This window comes from Sinocyclocheilus grahami, unplaced genomic scaffold (assembly GCF_001515645.1).
Source record: "Sinocyclocheilus grahami isolate Dianchi unplaced genomic scaffold, SAMN03320097.WGS_v1.1 scaffold147.1, whole genome shotgun sequence".
Classification (NCBI taxonomy): Eukaryota; Metazoa; Chordata; class Actinopteri; order Cypriniformes; family Cyprinidae; genus Sinocyclocheilus; species Sinocyclocheilus grahami.
The window spans coordinates 1,362,148-1,390,077 of NW_015505326.1; the positions used below are offsets into that span (position 1 = coordinate 1,362,148).

At 42.0% G+C, this 27,930-nt stretch overlaps 1 protein-coding gene across 6 annotated transcripts in view; it reads left to right on the forward strand.

Moving 5' to 3' along the window:
* Window positions 1-27,930, forward strand: part of LOC107591881 (mitogen-activated protein kinase kinase kinase kinase 4) — a 59,883-nt gene that overhangs the window by 11,573 nt on the left and 20,380 nt on the right. For 3 of the 6 annotated variants that reach the window (XM_016281155.1, XM_016281158.1, XM_016281159.1), the window contains 20 exons: window positions 5,557-5,613; window positions 7,424-7,549; window positions 8,445-8,555; window positions 10,318-10,408; window positions 11,214-11,344; window positions 11,418-11,472; window positions 11,553-11,631; window positions 11,720-11,895; window positions 12,377-12,449; window positions 12,866-13,052; window positions 13,550-13,663; window positions 14,165-14,230; window positions 14,349-14,417; window positions 14,497-14,643; window positions 14,779-14,889; window positions 15,618-15,679; window positions 15,748-15,797; window positions 15,873-15,919; window positions 16,342-16,427; window positions 17,916-18,006. In XM_016281155.1, coding sequence (XP_016136641.1) covers window positions 5,557-5,613; window positions 7,424-7,549; window positions 8,445-8,555; window positions 10,318-10,408; window positions 11,214-11,344; window positions 11,418-11,472; window positions 11,553-11,631; window positions 11,720-11,895; window positions 12,377-12,449; window positions 12,866-13,052; window positions 13,550-13,663; window positions 14,165-14,230; window positions 14,349-14,417; window positions 14,497-14,643; window positions 14,779-14,889; window positions 15,618-15,679; window positions 15,748-15,797; window positions 15,873-15,919; window positions 16,342-16,427; window positions 17,916-18,006 — 1,929 coding nt within the window. Of the gene's footprint in view, window positions 1-5,556; window positions 5,614-7,423; window positions 7,550-8,444; window positions 8,556-9,686; window positions 9,945-10,317; window positions 10,409-11,213; window positions 11,345-11,417; window positions 11,473-11,552; window positions 11,632-11,719; window positions 11,896-12,376; window positions 12,450-12,865; window positions 13,053-13,549; window positions 13,664-14,164; window positions 14,231-14,348; window positions 14,418-14,496; window positions 14,644-14,778; window positions 14,890-15,617; window positions 15,680-15,747; window positions 15,798-15,872; window positions 15,920-16,341; window positions 16,428-17,915; window positions 18,007-27,930 lie in introns of those variants that run through there. The other 3 variants (XM_016281156.1, XM_016281157.1, XM_016281160.1) reach the window with 3 other exon arrangements.

Below are 27,930 nucleotides of genomic sequence, written 5' to 3' on the forward strand. Positions count from 1 at the left end.
TTTACATTTAGTCATTTAGCAGACGCTTTTATCCAAAGCGACTTACAATTGGGGAATACATAAAGCGATTCTTCTTAAAGAGGCAAACAGACACAGGAAGTGCTAGGCATTGTTCAAATAAGTACAAGCTAGAAAGGAAAGGAATAAATAAAGAGAAAGACAAAGGTTTTTTTTTTTTTTTAGGATGAAATCAAGTAGCGTCGAAAGAGATGAGTTTTCAGCTGTCGCTTGAAAATTGTCAGGGATTCAGCATTCCGGATAGGGGTGGGAAGATCATTCCACCAGCCAGGAATGGTGAACGAGAATGTTCTGGAAAGTGATTTTGAGCTTCTCTGTGATGGTACCACGAGGCATCGCTCACTAGCGGATCTCAGACTTCTGGAGGGGATGTAGATTCGTAATAGTGAGTGGAAGTAGGCGGGTGCTGAGCCTGTGGCTGTTCTATGTGCAAGCATGCATGCTCTTAAACTGAGCATTGCTGTAGTCCAGCCTAGAAATGACAAGGGCCTGGACAAGAAGTTGTGCAGCATGCTCCGTTAGAAAGGGCCTGATCTTTCTGATGTTGTGCGATGCAAACCTGCAAGATCGAGCAGCCTTTGCAATGTGGTCTTTTTAAGGTCAGCTGGTCATCAAAGATTACACCAAGATTTCTGACCAAAGTTGACCGGAGTGGCAGGGAAGATAAGAAGCTCAATCTTTGCCAGGTTGAGCTGTAGGTGATGTTCTTTCATCCATGCCGAGATGTCCGCCAGGCAGCCTGAGATCCGTGCAGCTACTGTTGGATCATCTGGTTGAAATGAGAGATAGAGATGGGTATCATCAGCATAGCAATGGTAGGAGAAGCCATGTGCCTGTATGATGGGACCCAGTGATGTAGTGTATATGGAGAAGAGGAGGGGTCCAAGAACTGATCCCTGAGGAACCCCAGTGACCAGTTGATGTGCTTTGGATACCTCCAGGACACCATGAAAGACATACCAGTGAGATAGGATTCAAACCAGTGAAGTGGAATCCCTGTGATGCCCAGTGATGAGAGGATCTGATGATTGACAGTGTCAAAAGCAGCAGATAGATCCAGCAGAATAAGAACTGATGATTTGGAATCAGCTTTTGCAATCTGCAAGGCTTCCGTGACTGACAGTAGCACAGTCTCAGTTGAATGGCCACTCCTGAAACCTGACTGGTTAGCATCCAGTTTGTTGTTCTGTGAAAGAAACAATGATACCTTGTTGAAAACAACTCGTTCGAGGATTTTCGCTATGAATGGAAGGAGAGAGACAGTTCTGTAGCTATCTATAAGAGAAGTGTTTAATGTAGGTTTTTTGAGCAGTGGGGTTACCCGAGCCTGCTTGAATGCAGTGGGGAAGGTGCCTGTGAGGAGAAATGTGTTGATGATATGTGTGAGTGCTGGTAAGAGTGTGGGAGAGATTGCTTGGAAAATGTGTGAGATGTATTGGGTCTAGAGGGCATGTTGTAGGATGGCTGGAGAGGAGAAGTTTGGATACTTCTGCCTCAGTGAGGGGACAGAAGTTTTAGTGGTGGGTGTAGTTGATTTAAAGTCCTGTGTGTGTGGAGCTGAGAATTGACTACTGATTGTTCTAGTTTTGTCTGTGAAGAATGTGGCAAAATCATTAGCTGTTATAGAAGTGGTGGGAGGTGCTGGAGGGGGACAGAGGAGAGATTTGAATGTTTTAAAAGGGTTATGTGTGTCTGGAGCACTGTTGATCTTGTTGTGGAAGTATGAAGATTTGGCAGTATGGTTGAGCAGAGAAAGATGAAAGCAAAGACTGATACATACTCAGGTCCGAAATGGAAGGAGAGAGACAGTTCTGTAGCTATCTATAAGAGAAGTGTTTAATGTAGGTTTTTTGAGCAGTGGGGTTACCCGAGCCTGCTTGAATGCAGTGGGGAAGGTGCCTGTGAGGAGAAATGTGTTGATGATATGTGTGAGTGCTGGTAAGAGTGTGGGAGAGATTGCTTGGAAAATGTGTGAGATGTATTGGGTCTAGAGGGCATGTTGTAGGATGGCTGGAGAGGAGAAGTTTGGATACTTCTGCCTCAGTGAGGGGACAGAAGTTTTAGTGGTGGGTGTAGTTGATTTAAAGTCCTGTGTGTGTGGAGCTGAGAATTGACTACTGATTGTTCTAGTTTTGTCTGTGAAGAATGTGGCAAAATCATTAGCTGTTATAGAAGTGGTGGGAGGTGCTGGAGGGGGACAGAGGAGAGATTTGAATGTTTTAAAAGGGTTATGTGTGTCTGGAGCACTGTTGATCTTGTTGTGGAAGTATGAAGATTTGGCAGTATGGTTGAGCAGAGAAAGATGAAAGCAAAGACTGATACATACTCAGGTCCGACGGATCTTTTGATTTGCGTCATTTTCTCTCTGCTGCCCTGAGTTTGGTCCGACGCTCAGGAAGAACATCGGATAACCAGGGGTTAGAAGTGGCAGCCCGTGCTGGCCTGGAGGAGAGAGGACAAATATCGTCTAGACAAGAGGTTAAAGTAGAGCTGCTAGAGCATAAAGTGTCAGTTGCTGCACCACCACTGAGCGGCCGGGTCACCGGCTCGGGTCCTCCGTGGAAATCTGAATATGCGCTGCACCTGCTGCCTACTTATACTCACGCTGTGATCAGCAGCAGCTGAATGCAATAATCGCATGCCAATGTGCATTGGCTCGTTTAGTTTACACTCAAAGTAGATTGGTCCCTCTAAGCGAGATCACAATTTCGTCGGTCCTCCGACGTGATGTCTCCGATCCCTCCTTCAGGGAATGAGGGTTACATACGTAACCGAGACGTTTTTCTAATCTATTTTGTACTTTGTGATCAACAAACAAACAAAAAAATTAGGGCTGCACGATAAATCGCATGTGATTGTCATGCGCATCTCGTCAGTAAAGTCGGTTCTGTGATAAGTAGTAAATCTCCATCACGTGTTTCCAGATGGAGCGGCATTTAATACACAGAGTCGTAGATCACTGCTATATCGCGTTGATAATCGCAGATGAGTCGCATTCGATTATGAACGCGATATTGCGTAGCTTGTCAGTGTAAGTGTTTTTATTTATTAATGTTTTTGTTAATACAGTGTATAGCACTAGTCAACTAAATGAATGTAACATGGCAAAGATGAATGCACTTTTGGAACTTGAATGTAAGGGAAATGTCATTTAGGAATGCTAGAGCATAAAGTGTCAGTTGCTGCATTCACATCCAGAGATGAGAAATGGGTAGGTGAGGGAAGAGAGGAGGATACTACAGAGGAAAGATGGGAGGGTGAAAGGGAGCGCAGGTTCTGTCTAAAAGTAACCGGTATAGGGGTTGGTGGCACACAGGTAACAAAATGTAGTTTAAATGTAATGAAAAAATGGTCAGAGATGTGTAAGGGTTGTTGTCTTCAACACAATTGCGTGTGTAAATTAAGTCAAGTTGGTTGCCTGATTTGTGCGTGCTTGTAGTGGTAAGTCGTTTGAGATCAAATGAAGCAAGGAGTGACTGGAAGTCTGTAGCATAAGGCTTGTCCAGATGAATGTTGAAGGCGCCAAAGACTAAAAGTGTACTGCCATCCTCCGGGAATGAGGACAGCAGCTCATCCAGCTCCTCTAGGAAGGTGGCTAGAATTTGCCCAGGAGGCCGGTAAATTACCACAACCTGGAGTTTTATAGGAGCTGTTACAGTAATCGCATGAGTTATAATTGCATAGGGGAGAGTGGGTTGAGTATTTCCAATTGTTAGAAATGAGCAGACCAGTGCCCCACCCCAGCCAACCTGACGGGGGGTGTGAGAGAAAGAGAAATTGTTCTGGACGAATCCAGGTCTCAGTCAAGCCCAAGATGCTGAGTGTGGATTGTAAAGAAAAAGCAGAAATGAAGTCTGCTTAGTTGACAGCTGACTGACAATTTCAGAGACCCACAGAGAAAGAAAGAGATACAGATTCATTCAAAGCAAACAACTGTGTTAATGTTGCAAAATGATGAAACGTCTGACTTCCATTTCGGCAGATTCACTAGTCGAGTGTTTCTCATGTGTGAAAAGAGCGTGTGGCCGAGAGCAGATTTTCCCTGACAAACACTCGAGCGAACACGTTTCTCTTCCCCTCTCACTCTGACCACACACACTCACATCTCACTGGTCAGAAGCACTTATATTATGATATGATATTATAGGAGAAATCCCTCAAGAATAAGCACAAAGTGCGGTGGGTGAAGCGTCCCCGAAGTCCTGGAAGTACGAGGTGTGTGTTCTTCAGCTGCAGTGATGTGAGTCTCGTCGTCTTTGTGCGTTCGGTGGGGACGGACACATGGAGTCCTGTGGCATCACGTCTGTTAATGGGCTTATAAAGCATGTGCTGCATCCCTGGCTCAGTAAGGGCTTGTGCGCAGTCTTCCTCTCTCCTCTCATACTGATTTCAACATCATTAGAGCCCTATTTAAGCTCCTCTGTTATTTCCCCTTCTTTCATCAACTGTCTCAGCACTGGATTTGTAATAAAGTTCATTCCTGTGCTAGTGTTATGGCCTCGTGTTGTAGGAGGATGAGGCAGAATCTGTCCTCTTGAGAGAAATACTGCCTCTCTTTCCTTCCTGCCAGCACAAGAACCAGCCAGCGTAAGCCCATCATGTGTACTACACAGAAGAAGTTTATTAAAGTTTTAACAATAATAGTGCCCTGTTTTTTTTTTCTACAGATATTCGGTTTTGGCTGGTTTTATTTCTTTCTGGATTCTGTGTTTTACGATTTATTGCAATGTTACTCTCCCAAATGTTGGTAATGTAATGAATGCATAAAACAATGTAAATGATCTTTTAAAATGTAGTCAAATTAAATGCGTGTCCTTGTGTGCGGTCAGAAGCACTTATATTATGATATGATATTATAGGAGAAATCCCTCAAGAATAAGCACAAAGTGCGGTGGGTGAAGCGTCCCCGAAGTCCTGGAAGTACGAGGTGTGTTCTTCAGCTGCAGTGATGTGAGTCTCGTCGTCTTTGTGCGTTCGGTGGGGACGAACACATGGAGTCCTGTGGCATCACGTCTGTTAATGGGCTTATAAAGCATGTGCTGCATCCCTGGCTCAGGAAGGGCTTGTGCGCAGTCTTCCTCTCTCCTCTCATACTGATTTCAACATCATTAGAGCCTTATTTAAGCTCCTCTGTTATTTCCCCTTCTTTCATCAGCTGTCTCAGCACTGGATTTGTAATAAAGTTCATTCCTGTGCTAGTGTTATGGCCTCGTGTTGTAGGAGGATGAGGCAGAATCTGTCCTCTTGAGAGAAATACTGCCTCTCTTTCCTTCCTGCCAGCACAAGAACCAGCCAGCGTAAGCCCATCATGTGTACTACACAGAAGAAGTTTATTAAAGTTTTAACAATAATAGTGCCCTGTTTTTTTTTTCTACAGATATTCGGTTTTGGCTGGTTTTATTTCTTTCTGGATTCTGTGTTTTACGATTTATTGCAATGTTACTCTCCCAAATGTTGGTAATGTAATGAATGCATAAAACAATGTAAATGATCTTTTAAAATGTAGTCAAATTAAATGCGTGTCCTTGTGTGTGACAGGGTCGACATGTGAAGACAGGACAGCTGGCAGCCATCAAGGTCATGGATGTGACGGAGGTACGAGACCAATGAGAGAAACACACGTTCACGTCTTCATGCATTCACACTCTGAGCAGACATGCTCGTCTCTGTCAGTCACAACATGACCAGAAAACAGTGACGCCGCTGCACAATTCCTTGTGTTTGAATATAATCATGATTTCTGCTTCTCTTGACTTATTAAGCATAACTGTTTGCGATTGCCACTGGTTATTTATCCTGAAGAAATGGTTGCTATAGAAATGCACTTACGCAACATTCATGCCACAAAGTCTGGTTTGGTTGTTGTTTAAAAATAAAAGCATAAACATAATTTACAACAGTTGGAGTTAATATAATAACAGCAGCCGTTCACAGGACGCTCATCAAGGCTGCATTTATTTGATCAAAATACAGGAGAAAATTTAATATTGTGAAATATTATTATGATACAATACAAAGTCTGGTTTGGTTGTTGTTTAAAAATAAAAGCATAAACATAATTTACAACAGTTGGAGTTAATATAATAACAGCAGCCGTTCACAGGAGTTTCTTCTGCTCATCAAGGCTGCATTTATTTGATCAAAATACAGGAGAAAATTTAATATTGTGAAATATTATTATGATGTAAAATAAAGTTTGTCTATTTTAATATACATTGAAATGTAATTTATTTCTGTGATGCACAGCTGTATTTTCAGCATCATTACTCCAGTCTTCAGTGTCACATGATCTTCAGAAATTAGTCTAATATGCTGATTTATTATCAGTGCTGGAAAATAGAAATCTTTTCTAACAATATACACTACCGTTCAAAACTTTGGGGTCTGTACATTTTTATTCTTTCTTTTTTTTGAAAGAAATTAAAACTTTTATTCAGCAAGGATGTGTTAAATTGATAAGAAGTGATAGCAAAAATTTACATTGTTAGAAAAGATTTATATTTTGAATAAATGCTGTTCTTTTTAACTTTTTATTCATCAAAGAATCCTGAAAAAGTATCACAGTTTCCAAAAAAATATTAAGCAGCACGACATGCACTGATAATAAATCGGCTTATTAGAATGATTTCTGAAAGTCATGTGACACTGAAGACTTGAGCAATGATGCTGAAAATTCAGCGTTGCATCACAGAAATAAATTACATTTTAATGCATATTAAAATAGAAAAGCGTTATTTTACATCATACCAATACCGTTCCTGCCAATATCCAGCAACTTCGCACAGCCATTGAAGAGGAGTGGGCCAACATTCCACAGACCACAATCTGATCAACTCTATGCGAAGGAGATGTGTTGCACTGCGTGAGGCAAATGGTGGTCACACCAGATACTGACTGGTTTTCGAACCCCCCCGGACCCCCAATACAGTAAAACTGCACATTTTAGAGTGGCCTTTTATTGTGGCCAGCCTAAAGCACACCTGTGCAATAATCATGCTGTCTAATCAGCATCTTGATATGCCACACCTGTGAGGTGGATGGATTATCTCGGCAAAGAAGTGCTCACTAACACAGATTTAGACAGATTTGTGAACAATATTTGAGAGAAATAGGCCTTTTGTGTACATAGAAAAAGTCTTAGATCTTTGAGTTCAATGGTTTTCGGTAAAATGATGACTTGAATTTGAGTCGTTTTGGGTCATCCCTATATTTCAGTGGGTGATGAAGCATTGGGAGAGCCTCTCCTTCCAGATTTCCTTCCATACTGTCGTTCTATCTGTCCTCTCATATGAACACTCACAGGCCTCTCTAAAGCATTCATATGCTCTCCCTCACTCACTCTCTGTGTGCTCCTGCTCTAACAGCCATGGTCATTATTCTAGTGGATGTGGTTTGTCTTCTGCAGGAGGAGGAGGATGAAATCAAGCTGGAGATTAACATGTTGAAGGCTCACTCCCATCACAGGAACATAGCCACGTATTACGGTGCTTTCGTGAAGAAGAGTCCTGCGGGCCAGGATGACCAGCTGTGGGTGAGTATCTGCTGAACACTAATAAAGCTCAAGCACCCCAGAGCAAACCTCATTTGCTCAGGTGTGGTTTTGCCAGTACACTGGGACTGAGTGGGTGTTTTGGGGGGTAATCCGTCTCGTTTGGAATGCAGAATTCCCAAAAGTCTCCGGGATTTAAACGAGTTTAACGGCGGATGAACCAGTTCACATTCTCAACAATTGTGCCATGATTACCATGGCTTTACTGTAGTAACACTAACTGACAGAAATGTGGGATATTCATATAGAATGCTATTATATATATTAAAAATGTAGACATGTATTAAACTGGGATATACCGGAATATAGCTACAGTCATTTTTGTTGTCAATTTTTGTCATTTGTATTTATATTAAAGTGTTGAAGCTACTCTTAACAAACACAGTAACATGTAGCGTAGTTTTGTAGAAGCCATATACTCTAGTTCCATTTTCACCATGGTATTGAGGAGCATGCATGGAAACTAACCATGGTTTTACTGTAGGAAAAGTGTAGTAACCATGTTTTTTTGGTGTATTGATTACCATTTGTATAACCACAGTTTTATTACAAATACCATGGTTTAACTGTGGTCAGTGTGGCAAAACCATGGTTAATTTGTAGTTTAACTATAGTAACCATGGTTTTATTTGTAGTAAAACCATGGTTAATTTTCGTAAGGGTTTGATCTACAGTTGTATGGTGCTATGGAAGAACAGTATTCAGATTGTAATCAAGAGTGAGAGAAAGTCAGTCGCACTGTCAGAATATTTAAATGCAGGATGTTTTTGCAGTTCTTACAGATGTTCCCACTGTGAAAGAAAGAACTCCGGCTCAGCGCTGTCCTGTCAGAGATCACGGCACTTAGTTTAGCTGTTAAATGTGTGTTGTTCTTCAGCTGGTGATGGAGTACTGCGGCGCCGGCTCGGTCACAGACCTGCTGAAGAAGACCAAAGGGAACTGCCTGAAGGAGGACTGGATCGCCTACATCTGCAGAGAAGTGCTGAGAGTGAGTAATCACAGCTGATCAATGCTAAATCAAGCCAAAAAAAACTCAGTGAGACGCCATTACAGTGTAGTACATATACCTGTTACAGTAAAGATGTTACCTAGTGTGTGTAAAACACGTCATGTGATCAGTAAATAAATGACACGATTACACCAAACCCGCACACATTTTAACCTCAAAGTACGCTGGTATGATTGGTCACTAATAGTATTACTTACTACTGGAGAAAGCGTAATGGTCAACTTGGATCACGTGTGCCTTAATAACCAATCACATTACAGCCTTGACGTCACTGAATTTCAGTCAGAGTTGTGCGACACTCAATCACCATTTACGGATCCCATAGAAATGAATGAGAAGTGCTGTAAACTGAATCCCAGCTCTCGCAAAAAATCAGTGGCTTCTCTTATAAAACGGCATTTTTTTCGGGGGAAACTCTAAAAATAGTTCAATCCAAAAGTATTGTTTAGTGTCAAACATGTTGGAGATTAGCCGATAGGCTATGAAAAGCTGTTTCCTCTAAAGAGCTGTTTATTCAGTATAGTGAAGCCTCTCCTCCGTTGACATCCATTAAAAAAATAGGGCCTCTGGTCTCCTTTCCCACATACTGCCACAGCGGAAGCGTTAGCATTAACCGTTACACTTTTTTTGCTGAAGGATGCAGGCTTGCCTTCTAGTGGCTTTGCGTAAGGCCTATTTTATTTCTCTCTGTCTGTGTGTGTCCGTGAGTTTATGCACTGAGATGAGCAAACGCCTCCCGCTTATAACGTGCATTTGAAAAAGCAACACATCTTCTGCTGTAATGACTTGCAATGAGAAGCGTTTCTAAACCAGCTGTCCAACAAAAGAGAACATTATAACATGCCTTTACTCCGCAACATCAGTCGAGTGTTTGAAATAACTTAATTTTCTGATCTGATGTGGCTTCTTATCACAGAATGAGGCAGAAAATATATTCCATACTGTAATAAAGGCTATGTCGATTAGCAATGGATTATGAATATACATAATTATTGTGAAAATACCCGAGATGGCTTGAAGAGCACAGATAAACTATATATTGTCATTGTTGAGTGTTTATTGTCTTCATGTTTCATCATTCAAAGCATTTCTAGAAAGTTTTTTCTTCAGTCACAGCTACAGCTGGATGGCTTTGTCCGTATGAGGGATTTCCTGGAGCGTCATCAGCTCTATTACATCTGAGATGCACATATGACCACTGAAACCTCCCAGTGCAGAATGCATCTCATCCACAGAGATCACTCAACGAAACATGCATTTCATTCATGAAAGGAGTTGCTTGGATTATGAAATTCATTCTGTCCACAAGGCATTTTTGCATATCATCCTTTTCATTCTTCAGCATATCATCAAATGCATTTCATCCATGTTGAAAACTGTGGAATTTCATCTGGTCTAAAGCGTGTTCTTTCACTGATTTAATAACCCTAATGTTAATAAACGACAGTACTTGTAGAAATGCTTTATTCACAGTCAAACGTGAGAAATGAACTCTGTGAACTCTTCTGTTATTAGAGCTGAAAAGCTGTTTAATTCTTCGTATTCTCAGTCATCTTTTGTCATGGCAACATAAGTAAGCAACTTTTCTCCATTCACTTTTTTAAGACCTTTTCTTAATAAAAAAAAAAAGGGGGAAAACTGCTTTTGTGACAAAAGCACATATATATATATATGTATGTATGTGTGTGTGTGTGTGTGTAAATTATTTTGTGTTGTGTGTAAACTCTGTTTGGTCTCTCAGGGTCTGTTACACCTGCACTCTCATCACGTGATTCATCGAGACATTAAAGGACAAAACGTGCTGCTGACGGAGAACGCTGAGATCAAACTGGGTAAGAGCTCCACCCATCAGCAGAGAAACACTAACTCACTGAGAAACCATGCAGGGTCACCTTAAACGTCATTTGATTGGTTGTTTTTGGTTACGTTTTTCCTATTGTTTCTTATTTTATTTCATTGTGGTACTTTTCATAAATGTTGTCACGTGTCCCTAGTAAAAAAAAAAAAAACTGTGCTATATCACTTATTAACATCACTTAAGACATACTGATATACAATTATATTGAAACTTTACTTGGAATATTTCTTTATTGCACAATGCACAGTTATGCCTAAAATGTGTTTTAAAATCACTATTAATAAGGTCTGTATGATCGTTGTATAATATCAATGCAGGATATTTAAAGTGTAGCTGAAGTACCTTTAGCAAAATCAAATATATTTCAGTATGTCTTTAGTTGGACCTCAGCACTACTTCCACACAAATAAAGAGCATTAAGCACAACATTAGTTGTTCCAGTTTAGCAGACTGTAAGTATACCAGTTTAATATACCAATTGCAGGGTATTTTTATTAAGCACATGAATATGCAAAAGTACTTGTAGTATACTTAGCACAAAATAAATGTGTTTCAACTACAGTTAAGTATTTTTTTTTCACTAGGGGTGCTTGCTTGTAATGCCAGTTTTGACTGTATTCCAGTGTTAAACCTAATCATATCCCAGCAGAAGCTAAAGCAGTTCTGTCATGCAAAATAACACACATCTGTTGCGCAGAACAATATGCATGAACATGAGAAGTACCCCTGGTGTATACAGTATATGGCGGGAGACATTGTTTTTCCCGGTGTTCTTCCAGTGGATTTTGGCGTCAGTGCTCAGTTGGACAGGACGATTGGCAGAAGAAACACCTTCATCGGGACGCCGTATTGGATGGCGCCGGAGGTGATTGCGTGCGACGACAACCCTGACTCCACGTATGACTACAGAGTGAGTAGGACTAGTACACCTCAGTGCTTGAACAGCTTCCCATCAGTGACTGTGATCTTCCCGCATGTTTCAGAGCGACGTGTGGTCTCTGGGAATCACCGCTTTAGAGATGGCAGAGGGAGCGCCACGTGAGTTTACAAACTCCATATAACTCCACACAGGTTGCAGATGACCCAGTGTTTGTGTGTGATTGCTGTATTCTCCTCAGCCCTGTGTGACATGCATCCCATGAGAGCGCTGTTCCTCATTCCACGAAACCCTCCTCCCAAACTCAAGTCCAAGAAATGGTGAGATGCCTGCCATTTATTACAGCCACATGCATAGAGTCTCATCCCGATCTCAAAATGCTCACCTGTGACTTTATTGCTCTTGAAGGTCTAAGAAGTTTCAGACGTTTGTGGACAGCTGTCTGGTGAAGAACTACCTCCACCGGCCGTCCACAGAGACGCTCCTACGCCACTCCTTCATTAAAGACCTTCCCAATGAGCGGCAGGTGCGCATCACGCTCAAAGACCACCTGGACAGGACCAGGAAGAGGAGACGAGAGAAAGGTGATTTAGACATTGTTCAAAACAGTTTAATGGATCGCACTCACTCACTGGTAACTTGTCCATCCTCATGACTCACATCCTATTATAAAACAGATAGTTCCGATCCTTGATTCTGATTGGCTGAGCCACGTTCTAAGCTGTTGTAAATTACTCTACAATGTAACATACACCTTTACGTTTGTGTGTTGCTCAGAATCAGTTGTGGTTTCAATAAAGTGGTTGCCGAGGAACTACATTGTTTGGTGTAAAAATACTGTTTTTATTAATATCATTACACTTTATTTGCTTGGTTTTATTTTGTGAAACCTAACTACGTATATGAAATAACCGCTTTATAAAAGCAATAAGCCCCGTGAAGCCGTGGTTTACAGTGAACTCCGCTTTGCGTCGTACCTAACAACGTCCCTTAGCTGTTATAAATTCACTGTAAACCACGGCTTCATTGCTTTATTTTGCCTCTGTTTACGATCGATGTTAACAGAGGGGACGGAATATGAATACAGTGGCAGTGAAGATGAAGAAGATGCCATGAATGAAGATGAAGGTGAACCCAGGTATGTGTTACTACACCAATCTCTATAGGAATCCTTCATATTAGTGTCCAAACATCATTACTTCCGGTGCTTTCTCAGTTCAGACCGTAGAGACAAGATATGATCATTTATGAACTTTAATGAGTTAACTAGCACAGTCAAGTCATGTCCCCTTTATTTGTGTTGCGCTTTATACAATACAGATTGAGTCAAAGCAGCTTTAGAGTGGCACAGTGCACCTGCTCCACTGATTAAACCCCTGTGCTGTACTGGAAAAGCACCACTGACCGAAATGAGTTCAGATTGTTATGTGGGCATGAACTGCTTGCTCCTGTCTCTGCAGTGATGCGCAGATGTCGTGAGCGTGTCTCTGTGTGGCAGATGGCTCTTGTCTTGGGTCTGGCGTCGTTCACGTCACGTGCTTTGTGTTCACACAGCTCTATAGTCAATCTTCCCGGAGAGTCCATGCTGAGACGAGAGTTCCTGCGTCTGCAGCAGGAGACAAACACACAAACACACCTGCTCCAGCAAACACACAGCCAGGACAACTACAAGAGACAGCTGCTGGCCGACAGACACAAGAGGATCCAGCAGCAGCAGGAGGAGCGCCGCCGCTTCGAAGACGTATGGATCAGTCCTTGTGTCATTGTGTTCAGTGTCCGTGTGCTTTGGATCTTCAGTGAATGCTGGATGTCCAGTTGGTCGTAGCATGTTTGACTAGAATGTGAACCGCTCATGTCAGTCTTTTAAATGTGCACACTAGCAGTCCAACATTTGAGCACTCTTGAGTGAATGTGTTTCTCAAAAGCTTGCGCTTGAAATTACTTCTGAAGACAAACCTGAGCTGTGAATCTCTTTACAAAACTGTCATTTTCATTTATGAATTGGATGAGTTAAAACAGTGGAGGAAAATCAGCCAACAAGTGTCCAGAATGCATGGGGTTAATGCCGTTTAAACAGCATCCCGGGATGAATTTAGTTGGTAGATGAAAGCTGGAATCTAGACATGAGAAGAAGCTGAAACTGAGACTTTGGTTCACTGTGTTTGAGTGGCTTTATTGTTATTCTGCAGTTAGTACAGCAGTGCAGACGAAGCGTTGTGTGTTTGTGTGTGTGTAAAGCAGCAGGAACGGCTGATACACGAGACCGGACTCCAGTGGCCAGAGCTCCAGGAGATGATGTGGCAGGAAGAGACTGACCTTACCGAGAAAACTAGAAGAAATCACAAGAAACAGGTCAGAGTTAGGAATTCACTTGTTCCTTGGAAAAGTCTGAATATTTATAATGACTACTTGCTGAACAGTCACATTATTTGTTCTACATTTCTTATGTATGCATGTGAATGCGTGTGCTTACTGTAATTCATGTACAACAGTCAAGGTCAGGTCAAGTCACGTTCTCACTGCCTTAAGAAGAGACAGTCACGAATTAACCTGAATCACAGCATGAGTACCGGATACTGTGGGATACAAGTCATGATTTTAGTGATCTGAAATATGCGGCGACTTGTATAATGACATTAATGTCAAGCACACACAGTCCAGACGAGTACACACACACACACACACACACACCACACACTCACAGTGTCACACACACACACACAGTCACACTCGCACACACACACACACACACCACACACTCACACAGTCACACACACACACACAGTCACACAGACTCACACAGCACCGCTGTTTCTCTGTTGTAATGATCTGCTGTCTGTCTCTGTATTTCAGCCCAGAGATGGTGAACAGCACAGGACTGATCCTCAATCAGCGGCTGTGAGTCTGTTTGCTGAGCAGGTAAAAATCTTCTTGAGCAGTTTAACAGCATACGTTTGAGCTCAGTGTTTGATGTGCATGTATTTGAGCAGCCGGTCCCGGTCAGGGTTTGTTGTGCTAATGTCATGCTGATGTCCAGCAGCGCACTCTTCCCAGAGATCAGTCACAGCACGACCCTGTGCTCCAGCAGAGGAGTCCTCGAGACAGGGTAAAACACAGCCTCCATATGATGCACTCTGATGATGATGATGATGGTGATGATGATGATGTGAAACTCTGGCCTTCAGTTGACAGGTAAACTGGAGTCGCTGGAGGCTCATCTTGTGAATCTGAACAGTATAGCGGTGAGAATTCCTCATGTTCAGTCTCGTCTGGGATCAGGGAGCAGCTCCAGTCCGTGTACTCCAGCGCTGCAGAGAGCGGCCAAACCGCCGGTACGAGCACAGCTCACATCTCCAGCTAGATTTGCTTTCTATCACTTTTTCAGTTTTTTCAAATCCAGCTGCAGTGTCTGGATAATGACACAGAGCAGCACGGTTAGCGTAGTGAAAGCTATGTGTGTGTTTCAGAACGTGAGCGTGTGTCCCAGTCGAGAGCTTCATCACAGCAGCTCCATGACAGATGTCTCCGCCGCTCCTCTTGATGAAGTCTTCTTCAGCTCTGACGAGCAGCCGCCGAAGGTTGGTCACCACCGCTCCAGACAGACAGCATGATGGAATATTGCATAAAAAAAACTTAAACATTAATTCTAAAAATGCTCATAACACACATGCACACTTTTTATCCGATAAGAAAAAATGTGCATAAACTACGATGGAAAAACATTTACCGAATAAAATCCTCCATGCGCATTAAAAAAGTCACACATTCAGTGGCTTCTCCTATTTTTCTTAGTGATATTTAGTGCCAGGAAGTGACGAGGTTGTCCTCTTTGGAAACGGTGCTTAATTTGCACGTTTTATGCGATGTTCCAAGTTAAATTCGCAAGTTTGGATGTAAACACAGCTACTGTGCATTAGAGTGTTTGTTCATATTATAGTGTTCAGAGAAATATGAGAAGTCTGAGCTGACACTAAATCATAAGCGTTTTGCGATGTCAGAAATATAGCTGGCGACTGCTAAAGCTGCGGTCGAAACATGTCCTCTCCCCAAAGGAGGAGCCTTCCTTCCTTCCTTTAGTGTGACATGCATTCACAGCAGATATATATATACGGTTAGCACACAAAAATAAAAGTGAGAATGCCACGGAAACCCAGAACGTAGTTTAAAGGCATTAAGTGTAGAGTACTGGAGAAAAAAAGAGTCGGCTTCAGTCACTCTGAGCAAACGCCTCATAAATAAACACACCTGTAAAAGATGGAAAAGGAATGAATGATAATCCCTTGATTTTTACAAACGTTGTCTCAAGATTCCAGACCGAACCGCGTCCAAGCTCAAAGATGTGTGGAGTCAGCACAGATGCGTATCCAGGTAAGCTGAACGCTCTTCCTCTGAGATCCTGCAGCTGCTGTGTTCCTGACTCTTCTTCCTGTGTTCAGTGGTGATGGTGTGAGGATGTCCTGCAGCTCCAGCAGCAGCTCTCAGTCAGGTCTGCTCTGCTCTCCGACTCAGAATCAGCCCTGTGTCTCTGTCTGCTCTCATGCTGACGCTCTCGTTCCTGCAGGTTACTGTATGCTGGACAGAAGCGCTCAAGCCTCGCCACACAACCAGGTGTGGATCTGATCTCACCTGCGCTTTCTGTGCTGTCGATCTTTATCTGTGATCACACACACACACACTCACTCACACACACTCACACACACCCACGCACACACACTCACACACACCCACGCACACACACACACACACACACACACACACTCTCTCACACACACTCTCTCACACACACACACACACACTCACACACACACACACACACACACTCTCACTCTCTCACTCACACTCTCCCTCTCACTCACACACACACACACACACTCTCACTCTCTCTCTCACACACACACACACACACACACACACACTCACACAGTCACTCTGTGCTGTGGATCTCTTTCCCCTTGGGTTTATTTTCAGTATCAGATATAGAAGACTGACAGACTGCTGGCCATTAATATCAGACTGTTTTCCTCTTTCAGGGTTTGGGAATGAAGTCTCCCTTCAGCCCATTAATGAAGCTTGCTGAATATTCTTCCTCCAGTGATGAAGATGAAGAGAGGACTAGGTAATCTCTCCGCCATGTGTTCCTCTGCTCTTAAAGTTGTCCAGTTTCAAAACAATCACACACATGGTTAATGATTGCATGCGGTTAATGAAGTGCTAATTTACAATATACCTGTTTTTTTTAGCAGGCCGACTGTTAACCTGTTTAGTCCCAAATTTTTCTCAAACATGGAAGTATCCAAATGATGTGTCATTAGTAACCCTTTGAAATAATCAATAATTATTTTTTTGAAAATGTTTTGGAAAAGTGTGTGAAAAATTGTGTTTTATGGTCGGTCACAATTAATGTGTATACTGAATTAACATATTTCTGCAGTCATAAAAATTGTTATATATCTTAGCCCAGCTATTGTAAACTGTGTGATCACATTCTAGAGTTACTATTATGCATAAAAATACCAAAAAATACAACCATCAACATATTTCAAACTTGTTACTTTATTGTAAAATATATCATCAAATTTTTATATTAGTGCTACCAGTATTACAACATCAATATTGTAACTTATTTGAAACATTTGAACTTTTAATTTAGTGCAATATTTTGTCATTGCAACATTTTAGTGCAGCTTTCACTAACAACTCTAATTGGATTTATATGTAAACCTAAGTTCACTGTTATCCCACCGATCACTAACGTATTTACTCATTCTATGACCACACTCAACAAAACTAAGAATATATGTGAATTCATATATTAATACTAGACACCTTAAAAGATAATGTGGACTAAAATTCTTTGTCATATCTTTAACATATTTTTCTAGCCTTTTGTTTTTGAGCTTTGAAGCAGCATCATCTTCTCATGGTTCAAACTGTAATTAAACTGCTCTGCTCATGTGACAGTTTGCACTACTTTTAGTTTCATGTACTTATCAGTTATAGTTACAAATATACAGAATTATACTTGCTCACACTGACAAATAAACACAAGTCAAAGTAAATTTGTACAGTTGAATATTCTAAGGATATTTGGCTTGTAGTCATTTACTCTTTTGATAGAGTAGCCTATTAACTCTTTCCCCACCAGCGTTTTTGATGATTTTCACAAAAATGTAATGGCCTCCAGAATAATTAGTTGTATGAATATCTGAACATGCAGTGCATCAAAATAAAGAACAGAGCCTCTACTTCTAAACAAAAAAACGGTTTTATTCAAGCATTCTTTTTTATCAACACAGATCGCTCGTTTCTGAGTCTTCCTCGCCTGTGTTTTTGATCGGCACTTTCTAGACTCATTCAGGAGATGCATAAAATTCAGTGTTTGGTGGATAAAGAGTTAAACACTTTTTCCATACAGTACATACTGGCTTCTTTCAGGTAGTATTCCAGCATTTTACATGCTATTTTTAAACCTCCTGCCATCATCTGCTCATGTTATTTCTGGACATGTGTGTAACATGCATGCTGTGTCGTACTCCAGTCATTGCAGTGTCGTCCGTCTGAGCGAGTGGCGTCATTAAAACCGATCCGGCTGTTGTTGTTCCAGGTCTCCGTTGAGCAGTGGCAGGCCGCTGTTATCCAGAGGACGGTCTGATGAGATCATTCTTCAGCTTCATCACAGCGATAAACAGCAGCAGGTGAAGGCTGCTTCAGTCTGTTGTTTAGAGAGCGGACTGAAATAACTCATGATCAGATGAGTACAGCCCTGAAACCTCACAAACTCAGCAATTACTCTTTACTCAGAACACATGTTAGGATTCTTCAGAGTTATAATGCTCCAGCACGTCTGCCTGATCACTTACCAAAGAAGCAAGTCAAAATTATTCAGGAAAATAAGGCTCTCTTATCGAAGTTATAAAACGTTATGTTGCAGAAATGAGTACACCCTCCTGAAAGTTACTAAATAAAAATATTCTGGTGTAAGTTTAAGGCAATTTCTGATCAACAGGTGAGTGTGTTGAACCAAAACATTTAAAGAGAAGTCATTTCTTGACAATTAACAGTGTTATTTAGCCCACTGAATCATTCTCAGACTTAAAAAGGGTTAGTTCACCCAAAAATGAAAATTAGTCCATAAATTACTCACCCTCACGGCATCTTAGGTGTATATGACTTTCTTCTTTCAGACGAATCCAGTCGGAGTTATATTAAAAATGGTCTTTGATCTTTCAAGCTGTTTAATGCCACTCAGCGGGTGTTGCATGAATCAGTCCAAAAGAAGTTAAATAAAAAGCGCCCATCCATAATAAAAAGTGTCTCACACGGCTTGTAACGTCGACCAGAGTGTTTTAGGATTTGCCCAGATGTCAGGAATAAAAGAAAGAAAATAATGCTCATAGATGAGAGAGTTGGTGATCCCATATGTCTTTATACGTAGCTTCAAATGATCCTCGCACTCTCCGCATACATGGAGGAGAGTGGGGAGAAAATTCAAGGTCTCAAGTTATAGCAATGCCTGTCAAGGTCACAGTCACTGACAGAAAAATAATCGGTCTTAGAGGTTATGGCGACCTCCTGGTGAGGTAAACAATCAACATTGTCTTTCAAGCTGTTTAATGCCACTCAGCGGGTGTTGCATGAATCAGTCCAAAAGAAGTTAAATAAAAAGCGCCCATCCATAATAAAAAGTGTCTCACATGGCTTGTAACGTCGACCAGAGTGTTTTAGGATTTGCCCAGATGTCAGGAATAAAAGAAGGAAAATAATGCTCATAGACGAGAGAGTTGGTGATCCCATATGTCTTTATACGTAGCTTCAAATGATCCTCTCACTCTCCGCATACATGGAGGGGAGTGGGGAGAAAATTACAAGACACACTTTGGCAGAATTACAAATAAAAATAATAAAAGAATCAGGATGCTTTCTGGAGCAGAGCATAGTAGAACAGTCCGCTATATCACCAGCGCAACCGTTCCCCAGGCACACCCACCTAGACAACGCATGACATCACAGGAGGTGCCTTAAAGGTACATAACAAATTAGGTGGCCGTTACAGATCCCCCCAGGAAAACAAAGGCTGTCCTCAGCCATGCACAACTGAGTAACAATAGTACCTTACAACCTCATACTTGTGAACATATGAACAGTTGTAAAGAGTGTCAGATCACATAGTGGCATGTATTGACATGGCAGCAACTGGCATACATGACAGTACAGTTGAACCAACATATATATTCTGCAGCGACCCATTTCAATTAAAAGAAAACAGCACCTAATCCATCACAGATGCAAAATGGGATACTTTTTCTGGTTTTTACAACTTCCTTTGTTTTTAACCTCAAAACATGTAACATGTCAACAGACAAACTCTGCAGTGTTGAATAGAGAACAATGAGCTTTCACTGGCGTGCTTACTGCCTCATTTAAGGTCTAGTCTGTCAGTGTGGTATGTATTTGTCCACCTGTTAGTTGACCACCCAGAGGTGATTCTTGGCGCCAGCCTAGGTCTCAAGTTATAGCAATGCCTGTTAAGGTCACAGTCACTGACAGAAAATTTTTCGGTCTTAGAGGTTATGTCAACCTCCTGGTGAGGTAAACAATCAACATTGTCCATATTGTCTGTCAGGTCAAAAGCATCGTCCACAGTTGTCCCCGGCTTCAGGCTCAGCAAACCTTGTGGTAGAAAAGTGGTCATCTTTGTCCCCAGGCACCTCATCCTAAAATGAACAGTCACCAGGAACTCCTTTAAAGCAACTCTCGGAAGTCACATGCTGCGGGCCATTACATGAATCCCAGGTACGGAATGGTTGCAGGTTCACAACATGAAAGACACATGCGTCTCCCCCCATACTCACGTTCGTGAGCCTATAGTTCACATCTGACAGTTTCTGTGTGACGCGATATGGTCCTGTATACAAAGGTGCCAGCTTCGCTGTGAAGCTTGCCAGGGCATCAGATCGGGATGTGTCCTTACTCTAACCAGGCCATTCATACAGTAAGAGACAGAACAACGTTTACGATCATAATAATGCTTTCTTTTAGCATGGCTACAATCCAGGACAGCCCTCGCATGATCGTGTGCTTCCTGAATTGATGACGTCAGGCTTTCAGGGTAAGGAATACCTGGCTCACCAAAACCATCAGAGTTTGGCTGTGTAATGAGATCGAGAGGCGTATCCAATTCCCGTCCATACAACAACATTGAAGGGCTTTGGCCTGTACTCTCATGTGGGGCGGTTCTCAGGGCAAAACAAATTTGCGGAAGATAACGGCCCCAAGCGGTGTGTTTGTTGCCGATGTAGGCACGAATGGCAGTCTTCAAGGTGTGATTCATCCTCTCTATTGCATTAGTTTGGGGGTGGTACGCACTCGTGAGTCTGTGTTCAGAGCCCAATGCAGAGAGTACATTTTTGAAAAGTTCACTAACAAAAGGGGACCCTCTGTTCGAAATCAGGTATGTAGGGGCCCCATGTCGTGCAAAAACCTCACTGAGCAGCTTGCTTGCCGCTACCTGTGCAGTTGCTTCTCTCACTGCACTGACTTCCACCCACTTTGAAAAATAATCCACAAAAACAAGGATATAAGTGTTTCCGCAAGATGTGCGAGGTAAAGGCCCTACAAAGTCAACTCCAGTGTTCTCCCAGGGTCTTTAGGGACAAATCGGTATCATAAACCCAGCAGGTTTCCTTTGGCTAGGTTTAGTGAACTGACAAACAGTGCAAGAGATTACATACTTTTTGGCCTCCGACGACATTTTTGGCCAGAAAAATCTGTGTTTTAGTCTTGCCACAGTTTTTGTCGACCCCAAATGTCCAGCGGTTGGGTGATCATGGTAATATTCCAGCAACGATCGTCTGATGGCAGTAGGAGCATAAAGCTTAAGCTGTTTCAGAGGGTGAAGGCTACAAGACACTTTGCCGTCTTTGAAGTACAAAAGATCATCATGCATTGTATATTGTGACAGCTCTCCTGTGTCACTCTCCTCTTGCCCCTCAAGCGTGCGTATAAGTCCCCCTGTAACCGGGTCATTGAGTTGCAGCTGTCTTATGTGCTTGCGATCTGAAAAGATCACAGGAGGCAAGGCACGCAGATCAAGGCCCCCTATAACAGCGTATTCAGGCAGAATGTCCATGGGTGCATCACAAAAAGGTATGGGGTTTCGAGACAGGGCATCTGGAACTTTATTACTCACCCCTGGCTTATGGACAATGTTAAAATCAAAATCTTGTAAGCGGAGGGACCACCTAGCCAGCCTGCCTGTGAGATTTGGGCGGGACATTAACCATTTTAGACTGCTGTGGTCCGAGACAATGGTCACCTGAAGACCCTCAACATACGGTCTGAAGTGTTCTAGGGTCCAGATGACGGCCAAACACTCCTTTTCTGGAGTACAATAAGGCTTTTCAGATTTGTGCAGTGCACGGCTCGCATAGGCCACTACAACCTCTCTGCCATCCTTTCCCTTTTGCATGAGAGCGGCACCAAGTCCGACATCACACGCATCAGCGTGAACGAAAAAAGGAAGGGAAAAGTCCGGAAATCTCAAGACAGGTGCAGAAGTCAGCTTGTCTTTAAGGTAGTCCATGGCCCCCTGACATGCATCTGTCCACATGAACAGAACATCTGCCCTGGTAAGTGCGAACAGTGGCTTTGCGTGGCGAGCGTAGTCGTGGATAAAACGTCTGTAATAACTTGTCAGTCCTAAAAACTGTCTGACTTGTTTGACGTTGACTGGTACTGCAAAATCTGTGAGTGCTCTCACCTTGTCCTTGTTTGGCAGGATGCCCTCTGCGGTGATGTTATAACCAAGGAAGGTAAGTTCGCTTCTGCAGAACTGACACTTTGCTAGCTTTATAGATAAGTCCTTCTGACTCCAGTCGGGTGAGAACATCCTTAAGGTCGACAAGGTGCTGTTCAAATGTAGGTGAGGCCAGGAATTTGCCCTTCTATCAACTTCTTTTTTGCCGGAGAAGAGCGGTAAGGAGCGAGATGAATAGGTTTTGCAGTACCCGTGTAGCGAACCAGCTCATGGGGAAATATGAATAATCATAACTAATTAATTATAAATATTTAGATCCGCTGTAGATATTTACTTGACCTCTCAGGGTCAACTGTCTGTCAATTCTAAGAACGTTAATTTCCTGGTTAAAGGAAATAACTTTCTTACTGTACAACTCTACACAGAGCTTGTAGCATAAATCTGCATGATTAAGTGACTCCAGTTATGAGCAAACAATGAACGTCAAGTGTGATACAAATAAGACTTTATTAACTACATAAACACTTAAACTAGTCTAACATACTACATAAACACTTAAACTGGTCTAACATACACATATACACACACACACACACACACATGCATACAGTTTGTATAGGAAAGGGTTAAAGGTGCAAATGATACCTAATGTATCAATTAATAAGACTAAATTTGAATACTTGCACGTCTTATCTGTCTGAAAGAGAGGTTTGATGCAATCTGAAGATCCCAGTTGATCTTTGCTGAAATTGGTTGATGAAAAAGAACCAGTTTGAGTCAGAGAATCTTGGTGAATGGAAAAGTCAAGGCCGAAGGCCTGGCACGTACTTAGGGGGTTGCAGAAGCATTCTAGCTCATGTCTTCATCTTAGTGGGAGTTTTGAGATACTGGGGAGTTTTTATGACCCTTTGTGTGAGGGCATGGTAATTTGCAAATGGAACTTGAATCAAAATTACTAAAGATTCTCAGGACACTAATATATTGCCTATGTACCAACATATAATATACACGCTCGTTTAGATCATCAGAAGGCGAATTCATCGATACTAAACATGGTAGGGTTACATATAGGCAAGATGACAGGAATGGGTTCCATCATAACCATGCATAAAATAGTCTAAAAATATCAAAGACAACACACAATGACCTGAAGGATATGTGTGTTCATTCAAAGAAAGGTTTTCCTATGAATTAATTAGTAGAAAAGTCAATTTCTACTGTGCATTGTGCCTCTTGCTATGGAACATGCAGTGATTTTCCCTGCTTCGCATTCCTTTAGGCAATAAACCCAGTGATATCAGCGTTGGTTGCCATGGAACCAGAGGTCTGTTCTGCCCTCCTGAGGTGTTACGCATTTCGGGGGAAGGGTCCATAGGTCCTCATATGGCTTGTTAACTGAGGGGTGTTACAGAGTATTTGTTAAATATAGCTAACAAAATATATATTGTGTGTTTGATTGGTCCAGACGCTACACCCGTTTCGATCCTATGTTCGACCATAGATGTGTGGCCCAAATGTCCATCAAACAAAACATTGAAGGTCTCCAGTAATTCAGCCAGCTGCCTTTTTTTGGTGATCATTTAGTCTAAAGCAGAAGATTCAACCCCCAAAAATGACACACTGTGGTCAGGTACTGCCAGATTCACACCCTCTAGCTCCTCTATGAGCATAGGTTCCTCATGAAGCACCACTGTTCTGGACGGAACATTAATTGTTACTGAAGCTCTCAGCATAAAGTCCATTCCCAAAACAAGGGGAGTAGAAAGCCCTAAAATAACAGCAAATCGATGATAGAACCGCTGGCCTATAAAGCCTAGGGTCAACCACGTCATGCCAGATGGGAGACAGGCTGCTCCATCTGCCAGCTGAATATGAGGTGCGGACCATGGTTTTGTACGTTTGTCCCCCCCAGGAATAGCTTGGTTAATAGCTCTGCCCGTACCACAGAAAGAGAAGCACCAGTGTCAAGAGTGGCATCAAGAACTTGCCCCTGAAGATTAACTTTGACTCTGAACGGAGTATTCCAGAAAGATGTAGATGTAACATCTTCCACGTGACCCAAAGTTGGCTGATTGGTCACAAATGAACATGATAAGTGAGGCATATCTATCTTCTGGAGGGAGGATTGCCTCTTCGAAACCTCCTCCCCCCCCTGAAGTTTCCCGCCTGGCCATTGTCAGAATTCAGTACGTCCTCACCGTCAATCCGGCCATGGCCACCCAACTGGCCCAAACTTAGTGCACTATTGCTGGTGTCGGCCTGTTGATTAGGTGCCCCCCCTTGAGTGCAAATCTTGCTCCACCCCAGAACTACAGTTAGAACAAGTGCGAGTGGTGTACCCTGGTAGTAAGCATTTGAAGCATTGGACGACCCTCACAGGTTTACCGCTAGACTGTGCCGGGTGTAAACTCTGTCCACTTGGGCCAAGAACTGCATGAAGCTCATGGGTGCACAAAAGAAGCTCCATGACTGATGGAATAGGCGTACCATAAAGCGCAACCCTGTACTTCTCACACGCATGCTTACATATCAAGTCTATTTGTTCCTGCTGTGGTGGAGTAGTTTTTAGTTTACAGAACTCACTCAGCATATGAGCAACAAAAGTTGGTAGTGGTTCATCAGGCATTTGCACGTGGTCCAGAATACCTCTCATTATCCGTTCTTGGTTATCTGAAGGCAGAAAAACAATTTTGAAAAATTCACAGAACTGAGCCCATGTGGTTACATGTGTACTAAGAGCATTAAACCATTTCCTTGGTTCCTTTGACAAGAAACGCGGACGTTCAAGGAGAATCTGAGCATCTGTAAGGTCCAAAGACGTTCTGTATATATTTAGCGACTGAAGCCAATCCTCGGGATTCACAACTCCATCTCCTGCAAACACAGATGGCTCAAGCTGCGATTGATGAAGCACAGAAGCGAGGACCCTTGACGTAGCATTCATGTCAACAGAGGGAAGGCAGTGTCAACACGGGTGTATCTTCATAGGTCACATTGACAGGTACTGACCTTACGTCTTGCAAAGAAGCTTGGGCCCGGTTGTATGGCGTGGAGCTAGCCAAGGGGGAAGGTTGCGTCACAACGGGAACAGAGCATTCATTTGTTCCCAAGTGCTCCAGCATGTTCTTTTGCTGGTCAAGTGAGTCGTGGAGGCACTGTTGTAGCACCGCCACTTCTGCTTGTAAAAGTTGAACTTGAGCTCTTAAGCCACCGACAGTATGCTGTGACTCTCTCTGTCTCTGCATATCATCTGTGTCTGAAGCCAGGTCAGAAAGGTCAGTTTGAAAGTCAGGGTGAGTAGCCATATCAAGTATAATAAACCAGCATAAACAATATATGGGAGACAAACAGCAAAATTCAGGAATTACTAATCAAAAAGCATCTATCAAAACACTTTTTTCCACTCACCAACTGAAGAGAAACCGAAGCAGTTCTGTAAAATATTCAGTAAAACAACATTCAATGTACTTTTTTCCCTGTAACTAAAATTATCTCCCCTAATCACACACTCAGTAATTTAACCCATTCCAATCATCTAGGAACCTTTCAATAAAGCACAAATTACTCAAACAAGTTACAATACACTTTTACCCAACCAAGTGTTCTTATTAGGGGGCGAGCTCAGCTGCAATTCTCCAGTCAACGTGAGCAAAACGTCCTGATATCAAAAAAACATTGTTCAGTTCAGCAAAAAAAAAAAAAATTTTTTTTTTAAATGTCCAGCAGTTCAATAATTGTATTTCACCGATCAATATTCCAGTCAATCCTCGATCACCGCATCCGCGAACAGCCGAAAGTCTTTAATCTCAACAGAGAATCCAGAACGAGACGACCGCATGGTCCACACGATTAGCAAGCTAGTCAGCCAATGTCCGTGCCTCGGGTGAATCACACAATGCTCAGCTCCGATAAAAGTGCAACTTGCGTGTGATCAGATTTACCGATGACAGGTGTAGATCCATATGTTCGGGCGCCACTTTGTTACGTCGACCAGAGTGTTTTAGGATTTGCCCAGATGTCAGGAATAAAAGAAGGAAAATAATGCTTATAGACGAGAGAGTTGGTGATCCCATATGTCTTTATACGTAGCTTCAAATGATCCTCGCACTCTCCACATACATGGAGGAGAGTGGGGAGAAAATTACAAGACACACTTTGGCAGAATTACAAATAAAAATAATAAAAGAATCAGGATGCTTTCTGGAGCAGAGCATAGTAGAACAGTCCGCTATATCACCAGCGCAAACGTTACCCAGGCACACCCACCTAGACAACGCATGACATCACAGGAGGTGCCTTAAAGGTACATAACAAATTAGGTGGCTGTTACAGGCTCCGGGGAGTGAACAAAGGCCTCCTGTAGCGAATTGATGCATTTTTGTAAGAAAAATATCCATATTCAAAACGTAATAATCACTTTAATCTAGCGTATACGTTCTCCCAAGGTGTGAATCCTCCTGTGCACAAGTATTTCACCCAGTCTGAACACTCTTGAGCACCTGCGGTGGATTCTGTAGAGACGAGTTGAGCGACACTCTTCAGTAGAGATCAGGGGGTTTAAGAGCTCGTCCTCCAGGAGTTAAACAGCACAGATAGGAATATTTGCCAAGAAGGGTCAGAGCAGTATACTCAAAATTATGGAGGACATTTGAAGTACTAGAATATTATACATTTGTTGAATTGAATATAGGGTGTACACTGCAAAAAATGCTTTTCTTACTTAGATTTTTTTGTGTTGTTTCCAGCCAAAATATCTAAAAATACTTGAATCAAGAAGGATTTTCTAGACAAGTAAAAATTATTGTCTTGTTTTCAGAAAAAAAACAAGTCAAATTTAAATGAATTTTTGCTTAGAACAAGTAAAATAATCTGCCAATGGGGTAAGCAAAATAATCTCATTTCAAACAGAACACAAGATTATTTTGCTTGTTTCAAGCAAAAACTTATTTAATTTTGACATGTTTTTTTCTGAAAACAAGACAATAATGTTTACTTGTCTAGAAAATCCTTCTTGATTTAAAGGGGTCCTATTATGCTCTTTTACAAAGTCTTGATTTTGTTTTGGGGGTGTACTAGAACAGGCTCTCATACTAGGTTGTTCGAAAAACACATTATTTTTCACATATTTTACATTATTACAACACCTCTCTCCCCAGTCTGGCATGAACAGCTCGAATAGTTCCTGTATCAAATGAAAACCCGCCTTCTGAAATACGAAATGTGCTGTGATTGGTTAGCTGGGCCAGTGTGTGTTGTGATTGGCAGCACTCGGCGCCTGGTCGGGAAATGTCACCATAGCCGCCTGCGAGCTTCTGTGTAATTATTGCGTCAATATCAAATCAATTTGAGTGTGATTTAAACCCGGATGATTGTAACCACTCTAAGTTCGTCTGCCTTGGGAAAGCTAGCGTGTCTCCAACATAGTGATAACACTCGTTGCCTTCTCTAGTGCAGCTCCCTCGTCTCATTCGTCGGTATCTGTGATATCACAAATCCCGGAAAATATGCGTTGTAGTCCAAACGAGTCGTTCGTTGTAGTTTTTGAAAAGTGATTTTTGTTAAATCAAATATCTCCTTTTGAAGTGGACTTTGAGCTTTGTAACTTTGCAGATCTTTTTTATGCTCAAACAAGCAACATTACAGACTAACTAAAGTTGAAAAAGTGAAAAAGCATAATAGGACCCCTTTAAGAATGTTTAGATATGTTGGCTGGAAACAAGACAAAAATCTAAGTAAGAAAATAATTTTTTGCAGTGTACTCATTTCAGCAGTCCTTCATTCAAACAAAATTGGCTAATTTACTAATTTTACAGATATTTATGACATTTTAAGGATAAGTTTAATACATTTCAATTTCTCAATC